This window comes from Phyllostomus hastatus, unplaced genomic scaffold, assembly GCF_019186645.2.
Source record: "Phyllostomus hastatus isolate PE091 unplaced genomic scaffold, TTU_PhHast_1.1 phas_scaffold_585, whole genome shotgun sequence".
In the NCBI taxonomy this organism is placed as follows: Eukaryota; Metazoa; Chordata; class Mammalia; order Chiroptera; family Phyllostomidae; genus Phyllostomus; species Phyllostomus hastatus.
Genome location: NW_025334037.1, coordinates 1,604,968 through 1,632,275, shown reverse-complemented (window position 1 = coordinate 1,632,275; position 27,308 = coordinate 1,604,968). Strand labels below are relative to the sequence as shown.

The 27,308-nt window shown below is 38.4% G+C and overlaps 1 protein-coding gene across 2 annotated transcripts in view; it reads left to right on the top strand.

Moving 5' to 3' along the window:
* Window positions 1-27,308, top strand: part of SBF2 (SET binding factor 2) — a 408,723-nt gene that overhangs the window by 311,189 nt on the left and 70,226 nt on the right. For both annotated transcript variants that reach the window (XM_045825232.1, XM_045825233.1), the window contains exon 18: window positions 26,574-26,744. In XM_045825232.1, coding sequence (XP_045681188.1) covers window positions 26,574-26,744 — 171 coding nt within the window. The remainder of the gene's footprint in view (window positions 1-26,573; window positions 26,745-27,308) is intronic.

The following is a 27,308-nucleotide window of genomic DNA, read 5'->3' as shown; positions in this document are numbered from 1 at the left end:
ATTTTTATCTTGGCTAACATAATTATGATGTGCCTTGGTGTGTTCCTCCTTGGGTCCAACTTCTTTGGGACTTTTTGAGCTTCCTGGACTTCTTGGAAGTCTATTTCCTTTGCCAGATTGGGGAAGTTCTCCTTTACTATTTGTTCAAATAACTTTTGCACTATTGCTCTTCCTCTTCTCCTTCTGGCACCCCTATAATTCAGATGTTGGAACGTTTAAAGATATCCTGGAGGTTCCTAAGACTCTCCTCATTTTTTTGAATTCTTGTTTTTTCATTCATTTCTGTTTGGTTGTTTCTTTCTTCCTTCTGCTCCACTCGATTGATTTGAGTCCCAGTTTCCTTCCCATCACTGTGGGTTCCCTATGCATTTTCCTTCATTTCACTTATTGTAGCCTTCATTTTTTCATCTAATTTGCTACCAAATTCAACCAATTCTGTGAGCATCCTGATCACCAGTGCTTTGAACTGTGTATCTGATAGGCTGACTATCTGTACATCGCTTAGGTGTATTATTTCTGGATCTTTGATCTGTTCTTCCGTTTGAGCCATTTTGTTTTTTTGTCTTGATGCGCCTGTTACGTATGAGGGGCAGGGCCTTATGTGTTCACCAGGGTGGGGCAACCCAGTCGCTGGGTTGTGACGCAGTATATGGGGGAGGGTTCCAAGAGGAAACGGTGGCGCTTGCTCCGCTGTCTGCCAGATTTTAGTCTCTTCCACAGCTTCCCCCAGGCAAACTGGGCCCTTTTGGTGCTGACTCTGGCGTGGGTGGGCTTGTGAGTGTTCTAGGACCCGGTGGATCTCTCCAGCTAACTCTCCTGTTAAACCCCCACAGATATTTTCAGTTGGTGTTTTGAGGCTTTATTTCCCTTCGCTAGAATCCTGGGTCGCATGGTCTGTCTTGCTCCCCAGTTTTGCCTGGTTTATCTATGTGTGAATGTGGGACCACCAGGTCCGCCAGCCACCTTGTGCACCCCGCCCCTCCAAAATCCGCCCCTCACTGGGTCCACCAGCTGCCGCTTTGCCTCGCTTCCTCTCCAACCAGCCACTGGACTCCGCCCCTTCTACTGGTCTGGATGAGTATTTTTCTTCTTTAACTCCTTGGTTGTGGGACTTCGATACAGTTCAATTTTCTGTCAGTACTGGTTGCTTTTTTTTGTTTGTTTCTAAATTTTTGTTGTCCTTATTTTGGTTGTGTGAGGAGGCACAGTGTGTCTACCTACATCTCCATTTTGGCCAGAAATCCCAATCATGAATGTATTAATGTTAATTTTACTATAAATATTGTAACTACCATAGAAAGAAAACAAATGAAAGAATAATAATAATCATAATTACTTTTATTGAATATTTCTAACATACTAGGAACTATGCTAAATGCTTTATATGCACAGTTTAACAATAACTATTGTTATTTACATTTTTAGATATAATCATTTTATTGTTTTAGTTCTTCCTTAAAATATGGTCTGACTTTTTGTCATCAAAAATTTGAGCTTATCCTAAATTCAGATATCTGTATTTTAGAAAACAAGGTGCAAGCTCATGAAATAACATTTTCTCTCATAGATTTTCTAACACTTGATAGTTTGATTTGCATACAGAATTCACTATAAAATTCTTTTTTAAAATTTTAACCACAAAGATACTACCAGATTGAAAAAAGCTTTTTTATTCTTCTTAGTAATATATTATCACTACATATTATATGTAATATATGTGATGTAATATATAATAATATGTTGTATTATTAACATGCGCTGAGCTGTTCTTCATAGGGAATAATGGGGTAATGGATGATGCCCAGTTACCACAAATACCTCCAAGACTGAGCTGATTTCAGAAGAGGAATTGAGTTAGTTCTGAGCTGTCCATTGTTTTATGCCATATTACCCCCACGATTAATTCAGCTTATGAAGTAAAATTTTCCCCGTGGAGAACTGATTTTAGTGAACTGAAATCTTCACCCACTTCTCTAGAACTACTTGCACGTGTGACTTACGATTCAAATAACATTGATTTCTATGTAAGATACATTTTATGGGGAATTTTTAATCATACTCATTTTAAAATAGAAATCAGTTGAATTTGTGTCTGATTCTATCTTTTTAAGTATCTAATGAGTGTAATAGTCTCATGGAAACAAGAGGCACAGGGAACCCAGACCACCCACTGCCCCCACTTGAACCACAGACCCCCTGAGGGAAGTCTGCCTGAAGGGAGAGAACAGTTGGCATCTCGGTGGGACCCCCAGTTGCAAAGGGGAGATCCTATTTTGTTTCCCTCTGTTTGCAGACACTGACTGTTCTTGAAGGCATGAGATTATTGGGCCTGACATGTGGCTGGTTACCTCCCCCTTCACTTCTGGTCCTAGAGTAATGAGAGGTGGCAATAAATATAGCACAGGTATTTAACTTAAGACATTTAATAAATCACAGCTAATGTGAGTGCTGCCCCTATTCATTTGTTTAAAGGGAGTAGGTGGTGAGAGTTCTCCTTGTTACATCTTTACACAATTGGCTCCAGTTGTGATACACATGGTCTGGCACAAATAATGCCCCTCTTTTATTACAAAATCATAAGCATATAATTCTGTAACATAACAACATCATACTCAAGCACACCATGCAACATTTTAGGTTAAATGTTCAAATTAAAACTATAAATTGTTAAGCCCATATTATTACCCTACCAACTGTACTCAAGTAGGCAGTGCTTCACCTGGACCCTGTGCACTGAGTGACAGCCCGCTGCACATCCTTCCCACTAGCACACTTGTGGTTCGTACTCAGTAGGTTTGTAGTTCGTAATACGTTTTGACTAGATCACTTACGCAATCACTTATTGAGTACCTGCTGTGTGTAAGAGGCTTCAAGAGTGGAGATGATGATAGTGGTAGTGGGAGTTGAAGTATATTAAGCACCTACTACATGTCCAGCATTGTGGCTAAGCACTTTACATGCATTAGATCATAATCTTCATAACAATCTCATAATCAAGGGATTATTGTCTCCATGTTAAATTTGAGAAAACTGACTCTAGATAAATTTAAATAACTTGCCAAGGTCATACAACTAGGAAAAATAAAAATGTGAAATTCAAACCTAGGGACTCCCACCATGGCAGTATAGCATACTAGATATAACCTCCCCACCCAAACACCAGCAGCAGCAGCAATAAAACACCAAAAATGTTGGATAAAAGACAAATATCTTACTAAATGCTTAACTAAGTACAAGAAAGTGATGGAAGTCTTCAAGATGAAAAGTGGAAAGGGAGTGAGAATCTAAAGTGGTGTGCTACAGCTAGAAAGTTGCAGCTCACCAGAAACTATCTAGCAATACCTGGAACCTGGAGCCTTCAGGATTGGGTGGGGAGACTGACATTTGTAAACATATTTACACTTATAAATGTAACAGATTATTGCCCTCTTACTGACTTTGCTGCTTTCACCTGTGCCCCTTCCATTCTGTTGTCAACACAGCTGCCAGCATTACCCTTTTAAAACATAAGTAAAATCATGTCATTCCTCTGTGCAGAAATCCTCCAATTGCTTTTCATCCTACTTAGAGGCACTTTTCCTAAATTAACTCCATGATGGCGTTCCTCAGTTTCCTTGTGTCTTTGCTTAAATGTCTCTTTCTCAGTCAGGCCTATCTGGTTAACCCTATTTAAAATTTTACACATCCCTCTTCAGAAATCCTACCTGCTCTTCCCTTTTGTGTGTGTGTTTGCATCACACACGTTTATTGTATTTATTTTCTGTGTCTTGCCACTAGAATATAGCCTCCAGGAAAGCAAGTTTCATCTGTTCAGTAGTGTATCCTATCTCTTGGATTAAGTCTTGTAATAATCAGTTCCTAATAATGAAAGAAGGTAGTTGGTGAAATAAGAAAACAAAAATACAGTACAGATAGCCAGCAAAGGCCAAAGCTGATTTTCAAAAAGAGCAATAACCAGACTTAATACTCCAGTAATTCTAACTCCAGAACCCATCCCTTTATCCACTTCACACAATACACAGCTTCCAAAAGACAGTTCCCTTCCACCTGCACAAAGCTTACCATCTAGTGAGTGGACACACTGGAATCACACTGAGAATAAATATCTCCATGACCTTGGGTATGTATTTTTTTTACCTCTCTGTGCCACAGTGTCATTAACTATAAATAAGTATGATAATAGTATCTGCCCTCTAGGGTTATTTAGAGCATTAAATCATGTAACACATGTGAAGGGCTTACTGCCCAGCACATAATAAGCCTTCAGTAAATTTTAGTGACTGCTGCTAATTTTTGTTGTTGTTATTACATCTTTTCCTCCTCATTCTCCTCCTCCTCTTCCTCTTGTCATATTTAGCTCAGTTTTCCCAGGAAGTATTATGAATGTAGTAAAAACCAACCAGAGGTCCTATAAGCAATAAAAAATCAGTAATGTGAGAAAGAATGGAAAGGCAAGGACTTCCGGCCAAGATGGAGGTGTAGGTAGACACACTTTGCCTCCTTGCACAGCCAAAAGAAGGACAACAAATTTAAAACAAAAAAATAATTAGTAACCAGAGAACTACCAGAAAATTGAACTGCATGGAAGTCTGACAGTAAAGGAGTTTAAGAGGAACATTCATTCAGACCAGTAGGAGGGGTGGAGATGGGCAGCCGGGGCAGAGAGGGCTTACAGTAAGGCAGTGGCTGGAGGACTGGGAGGAACAACTGGGGAGCCAGACAGACCTTGCAAACCAGATTCCAGTGCAGGAAAAGAAAGCCTCAAAATCTCTAGCTATAAGAGTCTGTGGGGGTCGTGGCAGTGGGAGAAACTCCCAACCTCACAGGAGAGTTTGTTGTGTATATTCTAGGACACTGTGGAGTCCTAGAGTATACACAGACCCACCCATGGGTAATCAGCACCAAAAGGGCCCAATTTGCTTTCAGGTAGTAGGGGAAGTGACTGAAAGCCTCCATTGTTCCCTCTCTTATCCCTCCCCCACATACAGTGCCACAATGCAGCAACATGGTTTGCCCTACCCTGGCAAATACCTAAGGCTCCACCCCTTACAATGTAACAGCTGCACTGAGACAAAGAAATATGGCCCAAATGAAAGAACAGATCAAAATTCCAAAAATAGAACTAAGCAATGAAGAGGTAACCAACCTTTCAAATGCAGAGTTCAAAACACTGATAATCAGGATGCTCATAAAAATGGTTGAGTATGGTCACAAAATACAGGAAAAAGTAAAGGCTATGTAAAGTGAAATAAAGAAAAATGTACAGGGACCAACAGTAAAGGGAAGGAAACTAGAACTCAAATCAACAATTTGGAACAAAAAGAAGAAATAAACATCCAACCAGAACAGAATAAAGAAACAAGAATTCAAAAAATGAGGAACCTCTGGGACAACTTTAAATGCTCCAACATCCAAATCATAGGGGTTCCAAAAGGAGAAGAGAAACAGCAAAAAATTTAAAACTTATTTGAACAAACAATGAAGGAGAACTTCCCCAGTCTGGCAAAGGAAATAGACTTCCAGGAAGCCTACAGAGTCCCAAAGAAGTTGGACCCAAGGAGGCACACACATAGGCACATCATAATTACATTAGCCAAGATAAGGAGAGAATCTTAAAAGCAGCAAGAGAAAATGAGACAGTTACTTACAAAGGAGTTCCCATCAGACTGTCAGCTGATTTCTCAAAAGAAATCTTGCAAGCAAGAAGAGGCTGGAAAGAAGTATTCAACATCATGAAAGGCAAGGACCTACACCTAAAATTACTCTACCTAGCCAAGCTATCGTTTAGAATGGGAGGGCAGATAAAGTGCTTCCCAGATAAGGTCAAGTTAAAGGAATTCATCATCACCAAGCCCTTATTATATGAGATGTTAAAGGGACTGATCCAAGAAAAAGAAAATCAAAACTATGAACAGTAAAATGACAAAAAACTCACAACTATCAACAACTGAACCTAAAAAAAAGAAACTAAGCAAACAACTAGAAAAGGAACAGATTCACAGAAATGGAGATCACATGGAGTGTTATCAGCAAGGAAGGGAAGGGGTGAGAATGGGAGAAAAGGTACAGGGAATAAGAAATATAAATGGTAGGTACGAAGCAGGGAAAGGTTAAGAATAGTATAGGAAATGGGAAAGCCAAAGAACTTACGTGTACAACCCGTGGACATGAACTAAGGGGTGGGGGGGGAACTGGTGGGGGAGGGCAGGGCAGAGGGAGTAAAGGGGAGGAAAAAAATGAGACAACTATAATTGCATAATCAGTAAGATATACTTTTTAAAAAAGGAATAAATAGATTATCTGTGTTCATGGGTAGGAAGAATCCATGTAGTTAAAATGGCCATATTATCCAAAGCAATATGCACATTTAATGCAATCCCTATCAAAAAAAAAAGAGAGACAGAGAATGGAAAGACATCATTTGTGTATTACTCTTAGGTCAAGAGAATTTTGTAATAATACTTCAAGGGTTCCAGAAGAACAACCCTCCCCCGATACACACACACCACTCATCAGGCAATCCACTCCCTACTTAAAGAAAGGTCATCTGCTGATTACTTGAACTGAAAACAAACAAAATTCTGACTAACTCTCCAATGGTATCAAGGCGACTGTATGTGTTTAGAAGTAGAGTGTCAATGTAAGGCTTTGGTATTGTGGATAGAAGGAATCTAAAAGTTCTAGTCAGGCCTGCTATCCATCCTTCCTGTCATCTCAAACAAGATTGCAAACTTAAATGCTCGAAAAAGGCAGACAAGTAATGTAAATGACTGTGGGTAAGTTGTACAGAACATGGACACGTTTGTTCCATGTTAAAGGAACTACTTCTATTTAGTTCCGGTCATTCCTTGTCAGGCACTTAAAATGTGGACATAGTGTTGCCAGATCTACTTTTCGAAAGATAGAAATCTGCTCTTGAAGTATTTCCTAATTTTTTAAGATTAATTAATTTGTTTTATTATATTTTTCTATTACCATTTATCATACCATACCCTCTTCCACCTCCATCCACCGCCCCAGTCACCACACTGTTGTCCCTGCCCATGTGTCCCCTCTTTCCTTTTTTCCACCCCCTCAACCTTCCCCCAGAGCTGTCAGCCTGCTCTCTCTCTCTGTGAGTCTGTCTCTGTTTTGCTTGTTAGTTCAGTTTGTTCATTAGATTCCAAATATGAGTGAATCACATGGTATTTGTCTTTCTCTGACTAGCTTATTTCACTTAGCATAATGTTCTCCAGGTCCATCCATGCTGTCACAAAGGGTAAAATTTTCTTATTTTTAATGGTCAAGGAGTACTTCATTGTGTAAATGTACCACAGCTGTTTTATCCACTCATCTACTGTTGGACACTTGGTCTGCTTCCACATCTTGGCTATTGTAAACAATGCGTCAATGAAGATAGGGGTTCATATATTCTTTCAAATTAGTGTTTTGGGTTCCTTCAGATAAACTCCCAGAAGTGGAATCACTGGGTTGTAAGGCAGATCCATTTTCAATTTTTTGAGGCAACTCCACACTGCTTTCTACAGTGGGCACAGTGTTGCCAGGTCCTTCATTTTTTCAACGGAAGATAGAAATCCACTTTTGAAAAATGTCCTAATGATTAATAATAAATATCAAAACAAAAGAACTGCAAACTGCCAGTTTGTGGTCTCTATCATAGAATTTTTGTGTGCATCTATGTAGAAAACAATGAGAATTGCAGAATTTCAACTTGAAAGACAGGTATGGCTAAAAAATAAATATAAGAGGTTTCTAAAGACATGATTACCAACCCTATTTGCAGAAAAGAGAAGAAAAAATAGTAAAGGTCAGAAACTTGGGGAAAAGCCTGTGGAATGAAAAAGGAAAAAGAGTCAACAAATGAGAAAGCGCTAGAGAACCACACATAGGAGATCAAGAGAAGAAACAAAATTCCTACTGCAGAATAAAGTTTTTTTTAAAAACATTGCTAATTCAAGCAGTCCCTTAGTAGATTATATAGTGTCATTAAAAATTAGTAAATCGCTTCACTTTACAAGGAAACAATGAGAAAAGAAATGTAAGTATGGGCTGAAGCTAGGCTCTTATTCTGCAGTACCGTGGAATGTGATATATTCTGTTGGTCCCTCCAGTCAGTACACTTTCTTTTTTTAGAAAAAAATGTACTGAAGGGAGAAGACGTCTCATCTGCAGAAAAGCCCTGGGGAGGACAGGGCAGGGCTGCGGAGGTCATCCTCTGTGAGTCTCCTGACTCTGCCTCTGCCTCGTGTACCTGGCAGCCCGCGTCCTGTGGCAGGATTCCAGGGCAGGCAAGTAATCCCTGACAGGCAGATTTAAAAATAAAATTTTTATAGCACAATAACTTCATCAAAACATGAAAATTTGTTTGAATATTTTCATCTAGAGCAAATGAACTTCTCCCAAAAGTATATCTTGTCTTACTTTGCATGACTATGTAGAAGATGCAATATAAAATGTTATGTCACCCAAGTTGAGAAAGGAGCTAGCCAGCCTTAATGTCCACTGTGGTTTTAATTATAACCAATAAGGTCTCAGCTATTTCTACCCACTGTCCCACCTATTGTTGAACTTAGTGGTAGAGAGGAGGTAATTATGAATTATACAGGCCTAGACTACAAAGGGTTTTATTCATGAGCAACAAAAGGGTTGGAAGAAAACATTAGACTGTAGATTTTAAATTATTCAATGAATACTTCAAAAATTTTAAATAAAGCAATTGAAACAACATGACCCACTTCAGAGTATTGACATTATGTGTAGTAATGGACAGTAATTATGCTATGTGAGCATCTAGGTCCCAAACTCATTTTGTTAGGTTTTCTTTTAATAGCACCAAGAATCATCAGAGAAGAGTGGCTGGTTCTTGATTTAGCTCAGAGGACTCATGGGAGGGTCTGAGTGAGAAGCCAGAAACCGGGCCCAGAGAGCAGTGCTTCCTGCAGGGCTTACAGGGGACTCTGCCTCCTGGGCCAGGGTTCTTGTGAGCACAAGTAGGTATTTGTGCACCCACGGCTATGTGACACATGCTTGTCCTCATTTTTCTTGTGCCCCAGGAAAAGTGAAATCTGCAACCTTGGGAGAAGGAGCAATGTGCCACCAAAACTGTAGGACAAAAATGCAGTTAAAGATTCAGCTTCCTGCTGAGAAAAGCAGTATGAAAGCTAATAGAATATGGCAGAAATTCCTAACCCCAAATTACTTCCCTTTTGTTTTTTTAATATACATTGAACTCACAAATAAGATTTCATCTGAAGAAAAGCTAAAAATATTTTCTAAAAAGGTTTGAAACTCACTCCCATCTTTAAATGGTCCAGAGTGTGTCTTCAAAAAGCTGGTTGAATTGGTTATCCATTGTTCAATACAAGAGCCCAAGTGCCCTGATTCCAGGTCATCCATGGCTGTGTGTGAGCGCTAATCCGCTGGCCTGGAGCCATGCCTCTCAGCCCCGCTGCACATTTAGAATCACCTGGTGTTCTTTTCCAGACAACAGCTGCAGAGCTCCCATCGATGGCCATTTGAGACCAAAATCTTTGAGACTGAGACCTGGACATGGTGTCTTAAAATTTCCGTGGTTGGACTCAGAAGTCTTTAATGGTCCCCAAACCCTAAAAGACTGTTTGTTACCTTTTGTGAAAATGCTGATAATGTCTAATACAACATAATATTCTTTACCAGTAGACAGTGGTTGTAAAGAGAATACTCTCCAGGCTAGGGGGAAAGGGGAACCTAAAATTTTAGGGCCCAAAAATTAACTTTATGCCCTTTTTCCAGATCTGTAAGTTTAAAATTCTGTAAGACAGCTTAATGAAAGATGAGGGTTATCTGTTATAACCCATCGCAGCTATTGATGCGAATCAAGAAGAATTTATTCAGCTCCCTCTTTGTGTTCAGAACCCTTTGGGGAGCCATGTGAGGAACCTTAATGTAGAAGATGTAGCCTCTGCTTTAGAAAACTTGTTATTTATTATTAGTGAGTTGGCGGGGAAAGAACTTTCAAAATTAATAGTAATACCCACACTGGCTGGCTGCTTCCTGGGTACCAGACGCTGTACTGAGCCACCTCTGTGTGCCATGCCACTTCACCCTCACAGTTGTAACCTTGAGAGGTTAGGCGATTTAAAACCCTACTTTTACATTTATAATAGATGAGAAAAATAAAGCACAGAAAAATTAAGTAACTTACCCAAAGTTATTTAAACTTACATGGTTTGAGTCCAGGATCCATTCTCTTGACCATCAGTCAACCTGTAAATTAGTGAAAAATAATGAAATGGTTGTTCTTAAGCTACCAACTTCTGGGCTGTATTTTTATGCAGCAATAGATAATAGAAATGCTAGTACACAGTAAGTGCTATGTAAGTGTTAGCTAATAACATTATCATTATGTGGATCTTTGATGCCAGGTTGTGACATTCAGATATGATCAATACAGAGCTATTGTAGGTGTTCCATATTGGCCATATACGGGAACCAACATAAGTTAAATAATATTTTGTTAACTTTCCAATGGAATGTGGTTTGAAGGAAATAAAGATTAGTGCAAGCGAAGTTATGTTCAAGAACCGTATTAGAAGTTTCACAAAAACAGAATATCTTATATGGAAGTGATAATCAATGGTGCCACGCTAAATTCCCTCACATATTTCAACATCTGATGAGGTTATGCAGTTTCACACTTTCTGTGCTTCAGGATTTTGTGTCACCATTCATAATTCTTGTTCTTCCTGATAGTTACAGTCAGAATTTTACTGGCTTCACCCCAGTACTAGTGAATTTCGTAGGAAATTTTCTATAAAATGACAAAAGTACTGATTCAAAATTCTCAGAGGTTAACAAGTAATGAAGAGGTTTGTTTTTCTCCAAGCAAGTCCAAAAATGCTCTTTCTGAAGTGTTCTCTGGCTGCCGTTTACATGTTTGCTGTCTCTCACGTTAAGGAGACATTTGTATTGGACCGGAATTTTTATCTACGTACTAAGTAATTGATTTCCCAATTTTATATTTGATGACTTGACTCATTACTTTATAAAGATCTGTCATGTTACAGGAAAGCTGTGGAAAAAAGAACACATTTTGCTGAATTGTTTGTTTTTTTTTACAAAACAACTTTGTTTGTTTAATTGGTGTAGTGGGGGTAGTTGCAGAGATTATACTTGGCCAAAGCTAAAATCTGTTATCGTTCCCATCCAAAAAAGTTAACTGAAGCTGACATGACTTCTGGGAAGTGCATCGCAGCTGACATCTGGGCATGCCCCATGCCAAAGTGTTAGGACGAGCGATTGGTCCACCAGGAGCACATTGTGAATCTTCTAAAAGGATTGAGTAAAAAAAAAAAATTTAATCTGGATTATATCACCTTTTTTGGAACTAAAAAATGGCACATTTTTTGAAAGCATAACTCTCCGTATGCTGTGTCACAATTGGCAGTTACTTGTTTCTCTAACATAGTTGTATGCTGTTTCAGTGGCTCCATCCCAAAGTTTTAAAACCTTGTACGTGACAGCATTTGAGGCTCACCATCCCAGACGCTGGCAGCATGCTGAACACATCTTGGTGCTCTGAAAAGTGTTTGTGATTATAGTATAATGTATCCTCAGTTGTCAATGCTGTGCAGCGCCTTCTCTACAAATGCAGATCTAATTTTATTTAATCATTGCTTCAATTAATTTTTATCTTTTTTCTGTCATCCTGTTTTTCTTCTTGGTCTTGGGAAAGTGAGGTTCCATATCCAAAAGTCCTTTAGGAATGCTCCTCTGCTGTAAAAAGCGGTGGGACTCTAGTATCTTTATGTTTGTTTGTGATTGACATGTGTATCGTCTGAAAACACCATCAACCCCAGGTCCTTTTGTTTTCCTGGGTGAGCCCTCGCCAAAAACAGTAAAAAGATTAAGGCAGACACCTCACAGGATGATGTAAACAAATTGTAAATATTTTCTATTCCATTTTTTTCCTTAAATTTGAAAATCATCATACTTATTGTTATCTAAATTGTTAATAAAAACGTTGAAAAAGATGGAACAGCATAGTAGTCCATTTGACACTTCCTTGTAGGGTAGTCTCAGTCTACTTAGTCATTAGATATGGAAACTGACGGGAAAGGTCATTGAGAATCAAATTACAGAATTCCTAGAATGTCATGTTAAGGAGTTTAGACTAGTATTATTCTGGACACTAAGAAGAGTACAATAGCATACTCTTGAACAGGGCAGTGATGTGGTTGTGTTTCAGAAACTTAGAGCCCAGTTAGATAGATGTTCAAGGAGGACTGAGGAGCTGGAGGAACAGAGGCCATTTAGTAGGCTAGTATAACAGAGAAGTGTTGATTAGAGTCTTGGAGGAGATCCACAGAGTTCCACAGAGCAAGTTATCTCTAGCATGGTTTGCTTTTAGCAAGGGTTGCAAAGTAAATGCCTGCTGAGGCCAAATAATACAAATGAGTCTAGCAGGCCCCAGGAGGAGCAGCATGTCAGCAAGGGGACCCACTGGTCATCTCCAGAACTTGTCACCCACCATGCAGGGGTACAGGAACATTGTTGACAGAAATTTAGCTTTTACATAGAATCTCTTTATTTTGAAAGGTCTTAATTTTTTAAAAACCCTAGACAGCCAAAACAAAACATATCTGCAGCCAGATGGAACCAATAGGATGCCAGCTTTACAACCTCTTGCTTTTAGCTTCTTCTGGTTGTGAATTCTTGTGGTGTGACATAGTAGGGAAAGGCCTGAAGATAGGAATTAGAAAACTTTTAGTGAGGTACAGCTTGATAACATAATTAGAAAAGAATGGAAAACGCAAAACTCATGACTCTCCTATGGATAGCAGAAGCAAAGATTTTAACAACTTGTCCCTAAAAGAGCCCTTTATAAATAGATTACACTTCTAGTTTAATTTTGCTTAGGTAGCACTGTTTCCTTCTTATTAGTCAGCATTGTTAGCATTTTTGAGAAATCATAGTTTTGATAGAGACTTGTGGAGGAGCTGCTGAATTACAGAATAAGTTATTACAGCAGAAAATAAATTATGCAGTGCTATAAATACTTGACTCAGTGACTCAGCAAATTCCCTTTATGTTCAAAAGGCCATATTTCATACCTAACTCATGACATCTGTTTTTAATTTCCGCAGCTTTGCAGTTGTCTCTGTTTGTCACTGATAGATTTTTCACATTTTGTGAGAGACATAAAGATAAAGAGAAACCACTTTCAGGGGAGATTTAAGTATTGGAGAAATGAAAGCAGGGGGAGCCCTTAGTCACAGGAGTGCTTCAGTATTGATGGCAGGGGATTATCAGAAGTCAGGGAACCATCTGGAATGACTGAGAAATTAGATGGTTTTAGTACACTCTTGGGTGACATTTCTAGCTAGTAAAATTAGAATAAAAATTGTAATGTTAGAGGGAAACCCTTAAAAAATATGTAATTAACCATTTCAGAATTCAACAAGCATTTTATGTGTCTCGAGTGTCCATAGTTAAGATACTTTAACTAGACGTTTGAGTTGATGCCAAGATGTGCCAGAGGTGGCCTCTGCCCTCAAAGGCTGTTAGGAGAGATGCTCGGTGTGCACAAAATTGTTAAATTATTCATGTTTAGTCGATTAGTAGTTTAATGCTTAGTTTTTAAACCCTAGTAAATTATTGTCCTTTTAATAAGTATCATCTCTTAATGAGCATGCAAAAATAGGAATAATGCAGGCACTGATTTCATATAATACACTGTTTTATATAGCACCCTAATACTACTTATTTTTTTAAAAATCCTCTCTACCTTGATCATTTTTTTAATACAGATACTCTTATTGCTATTATATTTTACCACATTGAACGCTAAAATCTATCCAAAACTGCTCTAATATAATTCTGAGAGAGGTGAACATGTTATTTCAGCATATTCTTGAGCAAAAATAGTCCTAAATTTAAAAATAGAATGAAGTAATGGTTAGGGAAGGATAAACAAAGTTCTATATAAGATAGTGTCTTAGTCCACTCAGGCTGCTATAACAAAACACCATACGTTGGCTGGCTTAAACCACAGACATTTGTTTTGTCGCAGTTCTGGAGGCTAGAAATCCAAGATCAAGGTTCCAGGCAGTTCCATTTCTGGTTAAGGACTCACTTTCTGGCTTGCAACCACCTTCTTGCTATGTCCTCACATCGCCCTTCCTCAGTGCACATATGCACTGGAAGAGAGAGGAGGAAGGTTGGGGGAGAGGGATTGCCTGCTCTCTGATATCTTGCCTTATATAAGGACACTAATCCCATCAGATCAGGGCCCCACCTTTATGCCCTTATTTAACCTTAATTACTTCTTTCAAATATAGCCATACTGGGGGTGAGGGCTTCAACACATTAGTTTTAGGGGGGCACAGATTACTACAGATAGGTAGGATTTGAATAGACCTTTGTAGAATGAGTTAGACTTTAACCATTAGAGATTGAAAGGAGAGGTTCCAAGGGGAAGAAATAGCTTAACAAATGTCATGGCAGTGAGAAAGCAAAGGGAATGTTCAGCACACAGAGCTTTCAGGTCTTTCCCTGCAGGATGGCATCTGCACAAGTGACTAGTACTCAGGAAGTTTAGAAAGAGAGAATATGGCCAATTGTTTAGTGTCTTATAAAAAACATCATTTTCCAGTTTCAGCACTGATCACACTAGCCCTGTGACTTTAGTTATGTTCCTTTACTCCTGCGTGTCTTAGCATCTCCCTTTGTCAATGAAAAAAGTAACCTCCGAAGTTTCATTTAACTTAATGACTGTATACTTCAAACAAGTAAGTGATTTAGGTTTAACAGGTGTTACATGTTTGTATGTGCCTGTACTTTCACATTTGTGCTCTCAGACCAGCAGATGTGCACATTTTTATATGTGTTTGATGATAAGCAGAAAAACTTACTGCCACTTGCATATGTTGAATGTGAACTCCTCCCACCTGTCCATGAATTGGGAACCTTTTTCTGCGTATTGTAAGAGCCCAAACTGGACCTCCCAGGGGGAACTGACCCAACAAATTGGGGAAATACGTAGTTTCTCCAGCCTGATCCAACTTCATTAGGCTTCTTATTTCTTTCTTGCTTCACACTTCCAACTCCCTCATGACTGCATTTCTACTCTTTTAAGGACACTGAATCTTAAAGCCTTCTTTCGTATTCAGTTGTCGTCAGCTGGGTAAGGGCATCCCCAAGCCTGCAGGGACATTTACTTCTTAGGAGGAACTAGCTCTTAAACTGTAAGAAGGAAATATGAGTAGTAAAATTATAGACATTAATAAATGGACACAGAGACTAGAGAATGAGGTGGCAAGGTGGATTTTGTAGTGTTCCTAAAAGCCTTAGAAGTAGAAAATGACCCCCTGAAGTTTCAACCATCTCTAGTCCTAGAATAATTTAATGTAGCTTTATAGCTGTTTATTCTTACTTAGCCCTGGACCTGCCTTGGTTCATTTTAGCCAGATAATTACTACTGTTTACTTATTATGTAGAGTTCTAGGTACAGTCGTGTGCTCACCCATGCAGACGCTTGGGTAACTTTGACCTAGTCTATATGATTAAATAGATAAATCTTCCTGGGAAATGGCTACTACGTCAACAGCTTGTTCCTCATGCTAGAGTCTCAGTTTTAATGAATCTTTCCAAAAATAAATAAGAAACAGTAGAACAAAAGTTGAAGAAGAGCTGTTTACCTCAAAAGCAGGGGCATATTTTTTTTCAACAAATACATTTTCTTCTCCCTCCCCCCACATATAGCCAGCTTATAATACTAAGTTTTTCCTCTCAGAAATAGGATGGCCTACTTCTATCAGATACACATCCAAGTCAAGAAGGTGTTATTTTCATAATGAACTTAAACTGGGAGCTTATGTGACTCATCTGAGAATGTCCTATCAGTCAGAACATTTTCGAGGTCCAACCCCAGCATTTGGCGCTCTGTGGCCTCCAGTTGACATGGGCACCACCTTAATGAATCACACGGTGTCTGTCCTTCACTCTCTGAAGACTGCAGTTTCAAAATAAAACCCTTAGAAAAATGTAGGCACTGGAGTGACAATTGCAGTTACTTCACCCACGGCTGACTGCGCCATGGATGCAACCTACAATTTGAGTCTTTATTTGGTCGTTGACAAGAGTCTTCAGTTTTTGAGTCAAAACTTCAGTGAAATTCAGAAATTTAGGCCCCATGATGTTGATTTGTTGTTTATGGGAAATGCTTGCAAGATTTACTTTGCTTTTCGGAATTCTAACAAAATAATTTAATTTAATTTTTTTCCATCCCTGGAAAAGTTGAGTAGATGGAAAGGAAAGAAAAAATGTACTACAGAATTGTAATTCAGTGTTACTTGGTTTCTGCTTTCATCTAGTAGGAAGTAAAAAATAATTATGGAAAAAGCTTATTGTCATATTATTTACTTGGCAAGAAAATTCAAGTTAATAATTAAAATCAGAGCTTGTGTTTTTCATGTAGATTCTTTGTTATTAGAACAGTCTCTAAGATAGTGATAACATTATCCAAATTAGAGTATTTAACCTCTAAAGATTAACCACACAAGGAAAGAAATGTGCTCTTCCAGGGAACACACCTCTGTCTTTTTATCCTAATATAGCATCGACCTGTTACGCACAGGACATCTAGAGCTAAATGGCCGTAGCCAGCTTTCCAGGTGCCCGGTCTGCCTCACCGTCCCTGCAGATCCCTAAAACCACTTACTGTTCCTGTACCGTGGCAGGTGCTTGTATTTTCCAGAGACATCCATGACTTCCCACTATGACCCGTACAACACCTAGGCCACTGCCCCTACTATCTTCTTGAGCTCCTGGCTTGCTAAGTATATATCAAATGCCAGTGAACTGTGGTAGTTTGTATCTTTCAAGGAATTTGTCCAATTCATCTAAGTTGTCAGCATTATTGACATAAAGTTGTTCATAATATTCCTTTATGATCCTTCTAATATCTATAGAATCTTTAGTAATGTTACCTTTCATTCCTGATATTGGTAATTTTGTCTTTTTATATTTAATCAGTCTGGCTAGAGATTTGTCATCTTTATTAATCTCAAAGAACCAGCTTTAGGTTTCATTGATTTTCTTCCCTTTTTTTTTCTGTTTCATTTAATGAATGCTTTAATCTTCATTAATCCCCTTTTTCTGCTTGCTTCGGCTTTTAAGTTGCTCTTCTTTTTCTAATTTTCTGTAAGCGTAAGCTGAGGTTGTTGATTTGAGGCCATTCTTCTTTTCCAGTACAGGCACTTAGTGCTATAAATCTGCCCCCAAAGTATTGCTTTAGTGTCATCCCACAAGTTCTGATATGTTGTATTTTCATTTAGTACAAAGTACTTTCTAATTTCCCCTGTTATTTCTTCTTGGATCCATGAACTATTTAGTTTCCAAATACCTGGAGATTTTCCAGATACCTTTCTGTTACTGATTTCTAATTTAATTCTACTTCGAGCAGAGAATATACTTTGTATGATTTGAGTCCTTTTAAATATAAGACTTATTTTATCACTCAGAGTGCAGGTAGTCTTGGTAATTGCTTTGCATACATGTACAAGGCGTGGGTGTCTTGCTGTTGTGCTATAAATGCCAATCAGTTTAAGTTAGTTGATAGTGTAATTCAAGTCTGTTGTATCTATGCTAACTCTGCTTCCATTTTTATTAAATATTTAGAGAAGATATTGAAGTCTCCAACTATAGTTGTATATTTATTTCATGTTGTACTTGTATCAGATTTCCTTCATGTATTTTGAAGCTTTTTTATTTGCTACAGAAACACTTTGGATTTTTGTGTGTTCTTGATCACTTGACCCTTTACCATGATGAAATGACCTTCTTTGTCTGTGGTGATATTCTTTACTTTGACATCTAAAGCATCTTCTGCTGATACAGCCACACCAGCTTCCCATCCTTTTTTTTTAAGTAGACATTTATTTTCTAGTATTCTGTTATTTACCAAAAGTTACAAAGATAATATAGTTTCCAGGGTCCTCACCCAGTTTCTCCTGTCAGCAACCTTTTAAAAATATTTTATTAAACTATAATCACATACCATATAATTCATCCATTGAAAGTATAATTTAATGGTTTTTAGTATATTCCCTACCACTGAAATCAATTGTAAGGCATTTTCATTATCACAGGATGAAACACACACCCATCAGTTGTCACTGCCTGTTTCCCCCATCTCCCAAGCTCTAGGCCACCACTAATCTATCTACTTTCCATCTCTAGGAATCTGCCTGTTCTGGAAATTTTACATTCTTTCACTTTGCATAATGTTTTCAAGGTTCATCCATGGTATAGCATGTATCAGTACCTCATATCTTCTTATTGCCTCCCAATACTGCTATAGATATATAGCTCACATTATATTCATCAGTTAATGAATATTTGGGTTGTTTGCATTATTTTTATTGTGATATAATTCATCTACCCTAAAATTCGCTCTTTTAAAATGTGTAAGGGCTTTTCCTTGTTTAGGTAATATGGAATGTCAGCTTTATCTGATCTTCAAAATTTGTTTTTGCTTATAAATTCATTTTATGACTTCTAAAATTTTATTAACATTGCTGATCTGGTCTCTTCTTCGTTCTAATTCTTTTGTTCTTACACATTTTTGCCCAAAAATTTTTGTTGTCATTTCAGTGGGATTTGGAGACCAAAAAATACTCAATTTGCCTCATTTAACAAATAAAACCTCTTCAAATTATTTTTGAAGAAGGAAAATAAATTGTTCAAGATTCTTTTACCTTTCACTCATTTTCAGTTTGCCTTTTTCCGCCCAGTCTCTGCGCTTGCAGGCACAATCACAGCATATTTGATCGTCTTCTGAAGAAGCATAGCATATCATCAGTGCATCACCGCATTCACCACTTTAATGGCAACATGATATTCTTTTCTGTCAATGATGCACCTAACCTTTCTTCTCCATAGTTAGACATTAGAATTGCTAACTTTGGAGGAGGGGGCATAGCTATTAAAGATAATGCTGTAATAAACATTTTGTTGAGCTTCTGGGCCATTTGCAAGTACACATGTGAGAGCTGTGACTCACCTAATTCCTGCATTTCCTGTGCCCCGACCCACAGATCCCTTTCTTCTGCTTGCTCCCCTTGCTGTTACACCTCAGAGAGCACACCTTGTTGTGTGTCTACCAGTCTTCTTTGCTGATTTTGTTCCCAGTTTACAGTGCAGTGATAAACCACGTTATTAGGGACGTCAGCCGTCGCATGTGGATTTCCTGTCTCTTCATATGAGATTATAGGCACTTGGGAGACAGGGGTCCCATAGTGCTTGGTACTGAGTTAATGAAAAACACAAGTTTTCAGTAAACACTTATGGTTAGGTTTTTGTTTGTTTTGTTTAAGAATAATTAAATCAAATATATTTTTTAAATTCATGAATTCATTAAAATATGAGTAAAAAACTAGTCGGCCATATATGAGAGATGGTAGAAAAAAACTTTTTTAAAAAACTGGTAAATGAAAGGATAAAATTATGTGTTAATACTGCTTTCTAGTACAAACTCCGTGTTTGGAACACCAAATAGTCTATAAGGGAAAGTTTCTCTTTATAGAAATATTCCAGCTAATAAGTGAAGAAGTAATGGTAGAATGAGATTATCACTATTTTTTTACTCCTAATGTTTAATGAATCTAGGCACTGACCATCAACAACCTTTAACATCACAAAAGGAGAGACAACCAGATGTGATTCAGGATTCTTGCCAAACAATCAAGCCTGAATCTGATCAAGCCTCTAGATCCAACAACCAATTGGCAGTGAATACAGAGGACAAAAATATATGTCACATCACACTACTGTGATACATTTAGCAACCACCAGACTGATAGAAACTCGATTGGACAAATGATTCCATCTCTTCACCAAATAGACTGCAAAGGGTTTGGGGGGCAGACAGACAGACAGACAAGGATCTATAGATTAAAACTGACCTCACAGACATAAAGACTAATAATAGTGATACACATACCTTATTTGGGTCATTCCTGAGTCAAACTGATTTTTTTAAAGCAAGAAAAATGTTTTTAACATTTATATGATAATTAAAATTTAAACACTGACTAGATATTTTATATTAAAGAATCATTGTTAATTTTTTAAATAGTAGATTTTTCAAAAAATCTGTGTTCAATAATTTCTCATTGGAAAAATAACCAATATGCAGTAACCCAAAAATGTTTATGGGTACAGATAACAACAGGGATTATATGTCTTGGGCCCCTCAAGTACTCCCAGGCACTATTAAAGGTATTGAAACCAGTAGTCAGAATTGACAGTCGACATGTATGATAATGTTCACTCACCACTGTTGACAATGGTAGAAAACTGGAAACTCTACAAATGTCCATTAACAGAAACAAGGAAATGCTATATATTCATACAATGGAATTCCATACTGTAGTTAAGTCGTGTGGTGATTAAGAAACTAAATTCTGTAGCTAAACATGGAGGATTTGAATCCAAGCTCAGGTTCCACCACTTCCTGGCACTGTTGTTCTCTTGGACAGAGGCTTACCTTTTCTGTGCCTCAGTTTCTTCACCTTCTAAAGCAGGGGTAATAACAGTACTTATCTCAATGGCTCAGAAGATTTCTGTAAGGACAAATATAGATTGATAAATATACACAGAGAGAACTCAGTACAGGTTCATTATAATAATAATTATTTATCATTTCTACCTGAATAAGTTTAATAACAAAATGTATAAAAAAAAACAAAGTAAAGACTGAAACACAGTATGGTACCATTTATATTAAAAAGTTTAAAGACCTGTCAGAAAGGAAGCAGAGTTAGATTTGGATCCTGTTTTTTTATTTTTAGGAATACCAAAGCCAAGCAAAAGGCTTGACAGCAAACTTGTATTTGGTTTCTACTAATTTCTGAACCATAAAGAAAATATATTAATTCATCCTCTGATCTCTCAATATTTATCATTATGGAGAATCATTAGAAAGATAAGTAGTTTAAGGACTTCAACCCCATCATTCCAGCTTCTGACATTGGCACATCAAATGAGTACTGGCTAATGCTGGTGAATGAACATACTTCTGCAGAAATCGTGTGTGTGGATCTGCTAAGCAACCCAGGAGAAGTTTAGAGGACTATGAATTTGAGGTTACTTGAGCTGTTCAATCTTGTAGCATCAGGTAGTAGAACAGGAAAAACTATAGTAGATTTCACAGTCACCACTGTTTAACTAATTGGATTACTTGCCATTCTATACATCCCACTGACTAAATCAACCCAGTATCCTAAATACTCATTGTTTATAGGTCATGCTCTCCTTCCCCTTCTGAGTTGTGTGTTTACAGAGAGCCAGTTGTGTTTTGTCCCAATTCATTACATAGTTTAGTTTCATATTACATAAATCAAGGAAATATAACTTGTATACTTTGAAAAATTATCAGTAAGGGGTAAAATGAAGCCTACGATGCAATCCTGTATATTCTTTATGAATATATACAGGTGTGAACATACATGGGAATGAAACACACCTCACTTAGGGTCATTGTTAACTCTAGGATAGGGGGAATGGGGTCAAGGTGCACAGTGAGCTCCAACCAGACCCATAACGTTGCGTGTCCTCTGTTTAAAACAGATGCACAAAGCAAATGTGTTTAAGATTTGGTTAAGATTTGATAAACACAGGTTTCGGATACATATTTTTCCTATTCCTGTCTTCCTTTTGTTTGTCTTTTAAGACTAAGCACTTTCAGGTTCATCGGAAAATACTCAGAAATGAATTCTTAAAGTGACTGAATGCCTGGACTTGGTCAGGCCAGTGTAGAATCATAAAGGGATTGCCTGGCACCATCCCTCAACTGTGCAGTGAAGTCCCCTTGTATTCCAGTGCCAGAACTGGATAGGAGATAGCCAGCAATTTAAACTGTGAATCTTTGTATTCTGCTTTATTCTTCAAGACCATTACATATTTATAGAATCAGTCTCACCAGCCAGCTTTTTACTCTGGAATCTGCTTTGCCTCTGGGCTTCCTAATTGGAGCCTTGGGCCTGGAGATGAAACATGGCTAGCCTTAGGCCTCTTCTATTGATATCTTAACCTTTCCCTTGACCAACTCATCTCTGAGGTGATTTGTGTCCACTTACTGGGACCTGAATCTGGCCAGCTGGTTGGTGAGCCTGTGAGTTTATTTTCCGTATCCTGTCCCATGCTGGGTTTCCTTTGCATGCTGTGGGAAATGAATGGTATTGCTTAATCTAGTACCTCCAGGGCTGTTTTTTCTAGATAAGGAAGGAAGGCAGCACATTCTTAAACATCTCATAAAACTGCATGGCAAAATATCGCGTGTTTCTTTAAGACAGAATCATAAGGACCATGAAATGTAAAGTAAATGTGGTTGCCGAAACTGAAGGGAGGGAGCAATGTCATTGGCCAGCAGCATGCCCTGCGGCCACCACCCTCACACTCTGCATGTGGCCTGAGTCTCCCCTCCGTGCAGAATGGAAGGTCGTGCAGCCGGGATGTGGGCCACTGTGAGAAACCATCTCGGGAAAGTTTTTTCTTCAAGCCAAGGAAGTGATTAAAATCAGAAGATAGCTTTATCTGCAGGAGCTTATTTTTCTTGTTTACTAAATCTTCTACCACTATCACGGGATATACTGAAGCTGAAACCCTAAACAGTCTCATTGCATCTTTCTCTAGATAATTTTACTATAGTTTTGTTTTGTGGAATATCTTAATTTTTGTATCTTACAGAAATATTGTAGAATAATGGAAAACCTTATTTCTATTCCCTTCTCTTCTACCCATTTTGCTGTGTTACCTTGGGTGTATTCATTTTCTTACTGGGTCTCCCAAATGTACGGTGAGCACATGCAGAATTCACCTTAACCACCCACTTTCTAGCCCAGCCAGATTGCAAAACTCCATTTTTGCAATTCCTATCTCAAGCCCTGGTGGAATCTGGGCAGAACAGGGTGCTACTGCCCTCTGCTGGTCCTAAGAACACATCTGCCCACCAGTACCATGGCCCTGCCCATCCTAACAGCGAGGGGCACATTGCCCTGTGCTTGCGGTTGAAAAGACATAGCAGGAAACCACAAAGAAAACAGGCAAATTTCATGTTTGGAAAAATAATATTTCTTGTTGGGAAATTAATGATTTTTATGCATGTATGAGATGCCATAGTCATTTGTGACCATCTTGCCACTGAAGAGTACCCTGTAATCACTCCGCCCTGCTATAATTCTCCCTAATGGCCAAGCTGTGGGTTCTGACCCTTTGAGTTTCTGTCACTCTCTTTTACACCATGTTTCTGCCTAGGAACATAGACAGTTCACTTCTGTTCAAAGATTTAGGAGAGTGTTTGCATATTCACTCTTAGTTTGTAAATAAACAGGGAGGTAATAACTGGCGGGTGCCAAGGAAAGTGGATATGCAGCATCAGTAATAAAAATGCTGAAAGAAAGACAGGGCTTCAGTGTACTCTCAGGTTCCTGTCGCTGTCGAGTTGTAGTAAGACATTTATAAGTAATAACTTTTGCTGTGTTGATGATTCTGGAAGTACTTTATGTGAGAACCTGATAAGGATTTGTTAAGAGCTGTTTTTCTGAGCTTAACTATGTTGACGTGATTTTAGAACTCTGAAATTTTAAGAGCTGCTATTTGTTACATTGCATTTGTAAGAAATGGTGCTGCCTCTGACTATCATTATGGGAAAGACAGTTGAGAATTATGCTTTAATCTTGTTTGAATTTTGTGCCTTTAATCCCTCTTTCAAAATAGGCTTGTGCACCACTGTATGGTCACTGTTAGTCCTTAGAATGCTTAGGGGCAAAAAATAAATGAGGTCTGTCAAGAAGGTGTCCAGCCATGTACTATGAAAAATAGAGACAGTTACGGAAGAAGATATAAGATATAAGGAACATTGTACACAGGACAGTGATGCCTCAGTCCCCTTCAAAGTAGGCACCTTGGGACCTCACACTTGCCAGTTGCCATCAGCTACCCTGTTGTATTGTCCTGAATCTCATTTGATGCTCTGAAATCTCTTCCTTTTCAAAGGTGATTTTAGTTTAGGGAAAAGCCAGAAGTTGCAGGGCACCAAGTCTAGGCTATTAGTGGGGCTGAGTCACCTAGGTGATTGGGTGTTTCACCAAAAAACTCTACATGAGAGGTGATACATGAACAGGCACGTTGTTATGATGAAGCTGCCAATCACCAGTTGCCCATAGCTGCGGACTTCTGAATCACCTGAATAGTTTCTATGGAGGAATGTTCGAGCTTAATGCAAAATTTGATGCAGACTCGTTGCTCTACTTGCTCAGTCATTTTTTAATGTGACAGCCACACATGCTCACTCAACAACATCTACCACCCCCACTGACTAGTACAGTGAAGTCATCATTGTTCACATGTGTGCATTCCAGTCCACTCTCCTTGGCTGCCTGGTTACATTGATGTCACCCAAACTGTTCTTGTTATATTAATGATGGCTGGATTTTTTTCTGGACAGACCTCTTGTTGTACAACCCACATTCCAAGTATTTTGGAGAAAAGTATAGAAGGAGCATGTGATTCACAGTGTGTGTGGCTCTGCTCACCTACTCACAGCACAACACGCATTGTGTCCATGCTTTCCCCATAGAGAGATAGTGGCTGTGTTTCCAATGAGCAGACAGCATTATGAAGATCAACAATGATCCTCGTGCAACATTCCCTTGGGGAACTCCTGATTTTTGCTTCATGGTCAGCCCCAGCTTATAGCCACCTAATAGACGTACACTCGATTACCTCAGCAGCTATACATAGAACAGTCTTGAAAGAGACTTAACACATGGGATATAGAAATTCACAAACTCTCATAGGCAAAATCATAGCCACACCACTTCTAACTATACAGGTACTATATATACATTTTATGGTGTGCATGGTGGCAATTCCAGTTCTAGGTTTAGTCTGCTTAAGACCAAGAAGGAAATTAGCATGTATTGAACATATAATTTTTACTAGTTATATTATACATCTGTTATGTATACCTAAGAAATGAATCAACTTTTGCTACATAACTGTTTTATATATTACCTTAATAGTAATCTTCAGTGTCCAACATTTCAGAAGATTATTCAGCTTATTAAAATGCTTCAAAAGAAAACTTATATTATCTGAAACTTTAATTCTATTCACAGAAAATAGATGAACTCAATTCCAAGGAATAAAATGGACAAAAAGTATCTATCTATTGAGAATGTTACCTGCTATTTACTGAGAAATGATGGATTAAAATTTTTTGAAACATCTTTTTTTAACTTTTAGAGATGAAAGCAACAACTGTGGAAAGATGACTCAAATCATTAACTGAAATTTGGCAAAGTAAATTATCTTTAAATTTTAAAATACAGGAAACATTCGAGAGCTTGCTTCTCAACATATGTCATCAGTTTAGCTCAAATGAACTCTTATAAAAATTCAAATAAAATAAAATGCATTGTTAATTGAAATCATATTAGAGGTTACAGGCAGAATTTTAGTTTGGGAAATAAATTCCTAAAGTGCAGGGAAAACAACAGACAACAGTGATAATTGGTACTTAATGTATTTTATGCCTTGCTTTCAGTTCCTTTGCAGGACAGTTTGGTGTAGTAAAAGCAGGGGCTTTGGAACCTAGCAGTCTCTGGGCTCAAAACCTATTTTACCACTTATGTAACTACTATATGGCCTTGGACTTAAACCTCCCTGAACTTCTGTTTTCTCTTACTTAAGTTGGCAGTAATAATGTGAGTCTTATAAGATCTTTAGTGTCAAATGAGGCGTGTCAATGAAGGTCCTCAAATACCTATAAGAACTGGTTTTCCTTCCCGCTGTTGTTATTCACAAGAGTAAGGTTTATTCTCACTCTGAAGCCCCGCAGGAAGTCCTGAAAAGGAAGGTTTGGTTTGAGATTACCTTCCCATATCCCGACTTAGTTACCAGAAAATGCCCTTGAAGCCCAAGACAGTCTGCTAGGGACTCTGATGGCCAGGCAGCAGCCTTGCCGGGGAGGCAAGAGGCTAGCGTGAGCAGTAGGGAGGGTGCAATTCCTCTTGAGCCCCAAATTCCTAATATGCCTTCATTCTGTGCGTGAGGCCAAGCCGTAGGCTCACTCACATTTCAGTCAGAGGCCCCGCAAGAGGTACTCTAAAACCAAGTAGAAGAAATTTTAAATTATCTGGAGTTTTGTATTTAGGTTTAGTGGATTTTATTATGTGTTCTAATTGTAATAAAGCTACCAGCTCTGCAGTGCCCACTGTGCACATGGTACAGCACCAGGCATTTTCATGTATTCTCTAATTCGTGTAATAACTTCAACTTGTAGCTGTTGCTGAAGTGTTCCATTTTAATGGATAAAGTGATCAAGACCTTAGGGCTTTTCTAGCAAGCCCAAAGTTGCCAGTTCAGAAATGAGCAAGGTGCTGGTTGCTAGGCTTGTATTGCCATAAAATACTATTTGGATGAGTCCTTCGAGCACATCTGCGGTTAACTGTGGCCCCTGTTGCCTTCTGAACTGTCCTAACTCTACCAGCCCCATGGTGATGTCTGCTATGTGTTGTGTGTTCCCACAGAAACTGGCCCCTGGAGTCAGCCAGTTTGCTTACACCTGTGTGCAGGACCACCCCATTTGGACAAATCAGCAGTTTTGGGAGACAACCTTTTACAATGCAGTGCAGGAACAAGTTCGTTCCCTCTATCTCTCAGCCAAGGAAGACAATCATGCCCCACATCTGAAGCAAAAGGTAAGATGAGAGAAGGAGGATACGTGTGAGAGTCTGCGATCCGGGCTTCCAGGAAAGCTTGTTCAGATTTTCCCAGGGCAAAAGGAAATCTAGCCACTTTCCTGCCGGTATGTTTGGAGTTTATTTTATGGAGCTTTGTGGTGAGCATCTTTTTTCTGTTGATTTCTGGCACTATTTTTTTTCCATAGTTACTTCTTAACACAGTCCATCAACACTAGAATATTTTATTATATTTTAATAAATAAGAATTTCCTGGAAACAATGATAGGAAATTGAACAGAAAGAACAAACCTAAAATACTTAGGCAGATGTCTTTGTGCCATTAACTTCTTGAAGAAATGTCAAATTAAAATTAACTGAAAAAGCAAATAGGTATGATTCTATAAGATCGTAATATCTAATACAGGTAAAGCCCATTGAAGAGTGCCTCGCATGTAGTAAACAATAAATGTTAGAAATGTGCATCCTCATTAGTTGAGTGAGGCTAATGAAAGGCTGACTGTCGATGTGTATTCACTTTAAGAGTAATGTAATTGTATCAGTATAGGCTGGGCTAACACGTTG